The sequence below is a fragment of the Bison bison genome, unplaced genomic scaffold, assembly GCF_000754665.1.
Source record: "Bison bison bison isolate TAMUID 2011002044 unplaced genomic scaffold, Bison_UMD1.0 scf7180017864290, whole genome shotgun sequence".
NCBI classification, from domain to species: domain Eukaryota; kingdom Metazoa; phylum Chordata; class Mammalia; order Artiodactyla; family Bovidae; genus Bison; species Bison bison.
In genome coordinates, this window is record NW_011494862.1 from 2,232,864 (window position 1) to 2,241,355 (window position 8,492).

Below are 8,492 nucleotides of genomic sequence, written 5' to 3' on the forward strand. Positions count from 1 at the left end.
AGGTAGATAGAGGACTCCTGTCAGAACTTTTAAAAAAGTAATATATATATTTCCCACACCTGGAAGAAGTTCCTTCAAATGTCATTAGTCTCCTGCAAAATAACTTTAGACCTCATGACCAGGATCAATCAGGGAAGTTTAGTAGCTGAACTAAAGCAGACAACCCTGGCTTAAAAACTGGGCAAAAGAAAACTGGGTTATGAAAAGTGAACTATATAAATAGCCAGTGGCAGTGCCCATAACAGAATACAAATCTGCTGCTATATTCCATCTCAGTGCTCTTCTGTAAGGAAGGGCTAGCTAACCTCCCTACAACATCTTAGAAGTCCAAGTTATTCCAGTGAGAAGTCAGTTATTTATCTCTATGAAAAGCCTGGTAACTGTTACAGCAGCAGCAACCCACTGATAATACAAAACATATCCTTCTCTCTCCAAATGAGAGAACCACTAAGAAGAGCTCACATCCTCACTTCAGGAGAAGCCTGGAACTAGAAGAGTCTGCCAGGATGGAATTATGCAGGAGGAGAAGGCTGGAACCAGGAAGCAAAACCTCCTTTTAAGGAAACAGGTAAAGGAGTCCCAAATGCAGGAACAATAGATTCAGGAGCCAGGCAGAAGTGGCTAGACCAAAGTCCTCTCTGAAGCCAGACTCTGAGCTGCATCACCGCCCACCCCAGAGACTGTATACACTCTGGTCTGAAGTCAGAAGGTACAGTAAAATGGGGTGTGTTACACAAAAGGAGGCTGTCTCAAAAGTTATGTAACCAGTATGACAACATATGCTGATGGGATATGAAAATAAAATTAATTTATTCCTCTATTCACTTTACTGGACTGCAGTTAAGCAAACTGGGAAGGCAATCATGGACTGAATGCTTCACCAGCTGGATAATACACGGCAAGTTTCTCAGCCCGTCTATGAAATGAAATTCTCAAAGCACCTATCTCAGAGAACTGTTAGATTAAGTATGGCATACTTAGGGCAATGCGGAGGATAAGACTAAGCATAAAAAAATATTGTCTGGTATTTGGTTATTATTATTACTAGTTGGATGCCTGTTACAGACCAGGCACTGATAAGTACTGACACAACTATAAATAAGACAAGTGATTTCTGCCCTCAGACAGCTGAGAATCTAAAGTGGCAATGGCTACATATGGTTCACTTAGGCTACATTATAACTAATTAGTCATTTACTGAATGATAATTCATTAAAGGGTGAGAACCTGGACTCTGGAGTTCAACCCATCAGGGCTGAAATCCTTCAATGACATGAGCTGTGTGACCTTGGCAGAGCTATGAGTGAATGTACCACACCTCTCTAGAGCACAGTGCCAGGCAAACAGAAACAGGCCCAATGCATGTCTTCAGAATGCATTAGACTGAAACTTTCTAAGCCTCAGCCTCCTCATTTATAAAATAGCGATAATAAAGGAACTTCAGGGCTTCCCAAGTGACTCAATGGTAAAGAATCCACCTGCCAATGCAGGAGACACAGGTTCAATCTCTGATCTGGGAATTCCATCATAGACTACTACTCAGCAATAAAAGGGAATTCCCCAGTGGCTCTGCAGGTAAAGAATCCGCCTACAATGCAGGAGACGCAGGAGACTCAGGTTCTATTCCCGGGTTGGGGAGATTCCCTGGAGAGGAAATGGCAACCCACTCCAGTATTCTTGCCTGGAAAACCCCACAGACAGAGGAGCCTGGCGCGCTGCAGTTCAAAGCATCACAAAGAGTCAGGCATGACTGAGCCACTAAGCATGCACATACCACCCTAAGGGATCCACAGTCAGCAGGAAAGAGGTACCAACTACTGGTACATGCAAACCACAGAATCTCAAATACAACACGGAATCTCATGCAGTATGTTGAGGTCAGACAAAGAGCTGCATAACATTTTGTGTCATTATACAACATTCAGGACACCATATGGATACAAAACAGATCTTTGCAGGGGAGAGAGGTTCAATGAAAAAGGACACAGGGAGATCTGGGAGGTATTAGAATTGTTTTATACCTTGAATATGGCGTTGGTAGTTATATAACTGTATTGCATTTATCAAAACTCTCAGAACTGTACAGGAAATGGGGGTGGGGTGGATTTTACTGTATTTAAATCATGGTGTTTGTTTTTTTTTTAATAGAAGGAAAAAAAAGAATCATAGATAAAAATAAACTCCAAAAGTTCTATGAATTCTAGCCTGGGCAGTTATGGAGATGCTGGGGTCATTATTTGGAAAGCCTGCATTACTTGGGCCAAAGACACAGGCCAGAGGCCAACTTCTGGTGAAAGCACAGAAGTACATTTTGTCACCACCCTTCACCACTCATTCATTCATTCCCCACTCGCTCTGCTTTTTTGAGCTTGAGTGAACACACAGTAATTGGCCACTGGAAAAAGGCACTTAGGGAAGTTGGAGATAGCCAGGCTCTTAACAGAGTCCTACTGGGGGACAAGAAAAAAAAAAAAAAATCAAATTGGAGCCTGAGAACCTACCAATACAAACCTCTTACTTCCTAGAATTGAATCCTATCAGAAAGGACTATTTAAACTTTTCCTGAAACAGCAAAAAAAAAAAAAACCCAAGCAGGATGAAGGGAAGCTAGATTCATCAGAGTACTCACAAGTACAGTTTTACTAGTGATTTCTTTCAAAGTGCAATCAGCCAAGGATGGATTCATACCATTTTCAATCAATGTGAAATCTACTAAGTAGCCAATCTAAGTTTGGTTTTTCACATTAAAAAAAATTAAAAAAATTAAAAAAAAATAAAAAAAATAATGTTCGCAATCCATGAGTCTACTTACTAACTAGTGTAAGACGGGAAAAAACCCAAAACCATAATTTTTAAAGAGGAAAAGTGAAAGAAAAAAAAAGGCAACATATACTTTCCTTTACAGACACTGAAATGCAAGTTGTAAGGGAAAGAAATGGTATTTGAAACACAAGGTCATCTGGACTCTAATCCTAACTCTGCAAATAATTTGAATGCTGACTGGCAAATAAGTATACTACTTACTCTCCTTAACTCTGTAATGAAACAGAGATTAAAGAGATATGGCCTGCAAAATTTATTACAATAAAATGTGAAGGCAATTTGAAATTATTAAAAATACTACATAAGGGAAAAGTACCAAGGACATCATTATCAACTAATCTTGCTAGCAAAACGGTACTGTTTAACCAGAACTATAATCACCTCTTAACACACAAAGAAACTTTCAAGACTTTAGATTTGACATATGTTGGGCTGACACATGAAACGTTCCAACATACTCAGGCACTGAAGTTCTTTTTTTTTAAATAGCCTGCAATGTGGAAAAAAAACCAATATTTCTTATAAGATACTATGTTATGAGATTTAACTGCAGACATCTGAAAATGCAAATAGCACCTCTTACTTCATTTTAACCATCAAGTTCTTACTTGAAGGAGACAAAAAAAAAAGGCATTTCTGAATCAGGCCTATAATGTATCATAAAGACTCTTTAATCCAGATTTTTAGAAATGAAGGAAGGTTAGGCTACATGCAAACTCAGAACTAGTTCACCATATTGATCCTTATATTCCTCACAACTATTAATGAAAGAAACTGATTATCTACTAAGCATAAATTATCAAGCAATGAATCAGGTACTTCATTCATTGGATTATTTCATTCCAACAACTCTAAAGATACAGGTTTCTAACGGAAATATGTAAGAAAACTGAAGATCAGAAAAAAACAACGCTTTCAAAATCACACAACTGTTAAGTATCAGAACTGCAACTGTGAATGAGATCTGAGACCCAACTGCTCGTCTTCCTTCCAGAATATGCCATCCTCAGGCATATTTACATATCCAACCTCTGAACAACATATCCAACCCCCACAAATAACAAATAATTTTTCCTCTAAAAAGACAAACAATAATAATGGCAAATAAATGTCATGGAAGGGAAAATAATGAATTATTATCTTATTAATAACAGTATTATATCTCACACTGATTCATAAGAAAGGTGGAATAGGCATTATCACTTATTTACATTTAAAGATATAAAAGCTCGAGAGTCATATAATTTATTGTAAATTAAAAACATACTACCATTAAAGACCTTTATAGTTTTCAAAGTGTTTTTTTATCACCAATCCATAGAGAATTCATCAAACAAATATTAAGCAATGACCAGAACTCATTCTAGGAGCTTGAAAAGATAAGTGAACAATACAGGCAGAGATCTATACCCTCATGGAACTTACATTGTAGCAGGGGAGATAGAAAATGCATAGTATACATAGAAATAAACAGAAAAATAGAATAAGAGGGCTTCAGAGCATCAGAAGAGGAAGAGCAGGTTGCAATTTTAAATAAGGTGGTCAGGGTAAACCTCCATGAGTAGGTAACATTTGAACAAAAATATACAGGCATACGGGAACCAGCCATGCAAGTATCTGGCAGTACAGTGTTCCAGGTAAAGAAAATATTCTGTCCAAACACCCTAAAGAGACAGCATGCCCTGTATTCGAAAAGAATAGCAAGAAGGTCTGTGTAGATGAAATAGAGTGGGGGAGAAGAGAAGCAAGAGCTGAAATTGAAATTGAAGGGCAAGCGAGGGACAGACTTTGTAGGGCCTTGTCAGGACATTGGGACATGGAGCTGCTGCTACTGCTGCTAAGTCGCTTCAGTTGTGTCCGACTCTGTGCGACCCCACAGATGGCAGCCCACCAGGCTCCCCCATCCCTGGGATTCTCCAGGCAAGAACACTGGAGTGGGTTGCCATTGCCTTCTCCAATGCATGAAAGTGAAAAGTGAAAGTGAAGTCGCTCAGTTGTGCCCGACTCTTCTCGACCCCATGGACTGCAGCCCACCTGGCTCCTCCGTCCATGGGATTTTTCCAGGCAAGAGTATTGGAGTGCGGTGCCATTGCCTTCTCCGTGGGACATGGAGAGGGGAGTACAAAGAAGAGCGACATGTTCTGACTTAGCTCTGACAAGGAATACACTGTCTACTCTTGAGAACTGACTAGGGGTGAGATGTGGGGATGAGCCAAATCAGAGATGCAAGTATAGAAGACTAGCAGTAATCTAGGCAAAAGATGTTGGCGGCTGAGATAATGATGGAAGGAATGCAGATGGTGAAAAGTGATCTTTTTGGATGTATTCTGAAGGCAGAACCAATCGAATTTGCTAACACACTGGATGTTGGGTACAAGCTGAAGAATTGAGGATAACTCCAAGCCTGTTGAATTGAGAGGCCAGAAGGATAGAGTGTCACCAGTTGAGATGTTCAGGCTGTGGGTGGAACAGACTTTGGAGGAAATACAAGGAGTTCAGTTTTGGACATGTCAGCCAGAGATGTCAAGTGAGCTAATTAGATATACAAGTCTGAGTTCAGAACAGAGGTCTTTAAAATTTGAGGGTTTTAAAGCATATAAATAGTATTTAAAGCCATGAAATTCAAAATTCTCAAACTAAAAAAGCTCATTCAGGCAAGTTACCCTCATCATTGTTAAAGATGAATGAAGTCTAAAGAAATGCAGTGATGTGTCCAAAGTAAGATGCATATAAAGCAATATAAAGAGAGTTGCTATTCTTTAGCCTGGAATTTTCTTAAGAACACTGCACTGACATCTAGCACAATAAATAAAAGATTATTCTTTCAAGGCTAAGCAAAAGGAGTTCAAATTCCAGAAAAGACTCCCCAAAAACTGTGCATGAAATATGAAACCACTTTCTCCTTTTTCCTTAAAAAGCATTATCAAAAAGACATTAATTGTATAATATATTGTAGGAATTCCACAAATGTCTGTTTAATAACAAGTGAACAAATTTGCCATTAAATAGTCCAAGCTAACTGTGACTATTTGACAATCTAAATCCGTCTGTCCAACTGATTACAGTTAAATATTTTTACTTACCTGATATTTAAGCCAATGAAGTTTGTCCAAGTGAAAATATAATCTCCACCAAAGACCATTCCAATATAAGTTATTAATATATTCTAAAAAGAAAAATGGCAAAATACTGTTACACAGGTTTGAACTTTTTCAATATTCAAATAAAGTCATCCACACAATGACCCAAACATATATCCTTAAATTACAAAAGCAAATAAGAGAAACTAACAAAAACCCAACGATCCTAAAATGAGTGTAGCATGAGTATGAACATCAACTAACAAACAATAACATCAGTCTCTTCCTGGTCTCTCCAGAAGCTAAATGCTTTCACCAATACTAAAGAATACTAAAAAGATCATCAAACTTTCCCCTTCCTTGTGATACGGGCCGACAGTACAAATCTAAATAAAGAATCACTGTTATTACCAGGGCTATTTCTACACATTTAACAAGTTCAAAAACAATGTTTTTTTCCTCCCATAGACATAGCAGTTGACTTTGTGAGGGGAGAGTGAAGGAAAATCTGCTTACAGGCAAGTATCTTTCCCTTTTTTTTGAAAGGGAAAAAGGGGATGATGGAGAATTTACCAACTCAAAGACTATTTCTAGAGGACTCTGTTGGTATCTTAAAAAAACAAGGGGAAGTCATCTCAAAGTATCAAACATAATATCACTTCTCCCAACTCCCTTAATCTCCCAGGTGTAAACACCTGCTTATCTTGCTCCTTTTTCAGCTTGTGAGATCTTAGTTCCTCAACTAGGCCTCCCCTGATGGCTCAGAGGGTAAAGCGTCTGTCTGCAATGCAGGAGACCCGGGTTTGATCCCTGAGTCAGGAAGATTCCCCCCTGGAGAAGGAAATGGCAACCCACTCCAGTACTATTGCCCGGAAAATCCCATGGACAGAGGAGCCTGGTAGGCTACAGTTCATGGGGTCGCAAAGAGTCGGACACGACTGAGCGACTTCACTTTCACAACTAGGCCTCAGACTGGGCCCACAGCAGTGAAAACCTCTGGCTCCTTTTTAATTATCCTCAGACCACAAAGATAAAATAAAAATTTCCGAAGTTTAAGCTCTTATTCAATTCTTCCCTAACCTTTTTTCCATTCTTAAGTCACTGACTCCTGTGCTATTGCAACTGCCAAAACGGTAAATGTCACAAATATTTTTAGTACCTGGCCTCTCTTAGATTAGGCCTACAAAGCAGAAAGTAAAGTGTTTATCGTGTTTTGAAAAGGCCAAAAATAAACTTCAAAATTATTCTTATAGTGGAGTAGTACCCTGTGAGAGAGCATTAAAAATTATGTTGGCCTCTTCCAGGTCTAAATATAGAGAAAAAAAAGTCACTTTAGAGCAAATTTTCTTATTATTTGAGAGGGGGGAAAAAAAAAATACCACGTAACTGTAAACAAGGCTGGTAGGCAACTTGGGAAAATGCATTAACAGGACCCCTCTTGGAATAGAGAGATTTAGGGAAAAGAGAGATTAGTCAGCATAAACTGCCCAAGAATTTCAGAAAAGGAAAGAACAGAGAATCCAATCTTTTGCTCAATATCAGTCAGAAGTCAGAAAAACTATATATTAAAGCATCCTAACCAAGATTTTCTATCAGAAGACACACTCATGCCCCCAAAGTAGAACTCACCAGGAGGGTCTGTGCTGGGAGCTCAAAACAAAGACCACAATTCTGAGCCTTTAGTTTACCTGAGACTCAGCGGGAAACCCTGATGACTTCCATGCCCTGCTTTAGAGATTCTGATTCAAAACATCTGAGGTGGGCCTAGGACCCTCCACGTTTAATAAGTTCTCCTAAGTAATTTTACCACCACACTTAAGAGAAACAAGGAAATGTTGACCCAAGGGTTTAGTGGGTTAGGTTCTTCAAGCACAGAAGGCAACTTAAAGCCTGCTGGAGAACAGTGACTGAACAGAACTACCCAGGTTGTAACTGGGAGGCTAAGGAAAGAAGCTCCACTCTGGCCCAACTCCAAACCAGCAAGGCTATCAGGGTACTCCCATCTGTCTGAAGGTATAACACATCCTTCAATACCTTAGCAGCTGTGAGAAGCAAGAGCAATATAAACCACAGTTGACCCTTGTACAAAGCTGGAGTTGGGGTGTAGTGAAAAATCTGAGTATAACTTATAGATCTGTGTGTGCATGTCAGTTGCTCAGTTGTGCCCAACTTTGCAACTGCATGGACTGCAGCCCACCAGGCTCCTCTGTCCACGTGATTCTCGAGGCAAGAACACTGGAGTGGGTTGCCATTTCCTTCTCTAGGGGATCTTCCTGACCCAAGGATCCAACCTGGGTCTCCAGCATTGCAGACAGATTCTTTACCATCTGGAGGCACCAGGGAAGCCCAACTTACGGATGGCCCTCCTTATCTGAGATTGGGCATCTGTGGATTCAGCAACCACAGACGGTACAGTACTGTAATATTTACTACTGAAAAAATTCTGCATGTTAATACATTATTGACTGGGGATTTTTGCAGACACTAACGCCTATGGCTGACGATTTGTTATGTAAGTGAATACAGAAATGTCTCTGGTCAATAGTTTTTGGGTAACAAAACATATTAATATGTCTCTGGTCAATAATG

At 39.5% G+C, this 8,492-nt stretch overlaps 1 protein-coding gene across 1 annotated transcript in view; it reads right to left on the minus strand.

The window, feature by feature from the left end:
* SLC35D1 (solute carrier family 35 (UDP-GlcA/UDP-GalNAc transporter), member D1) overlaps positions 1–8,492 on the minus strand; it is a 47,538-nt gene that overhangs the window by 7,518 nt on the left and 31,528 nt on the right. Inside the window, exon 11 of the mRNA XM_010850291.1 lies at positions 5,907–5,989. Coding sequence (XP_010848593.1) covers positions 5,907–5,989 — 83 coding nt within the window. The remainder of the gene's footprint in view (positions 1–5,906; positions 5,990–8,492) is intronic.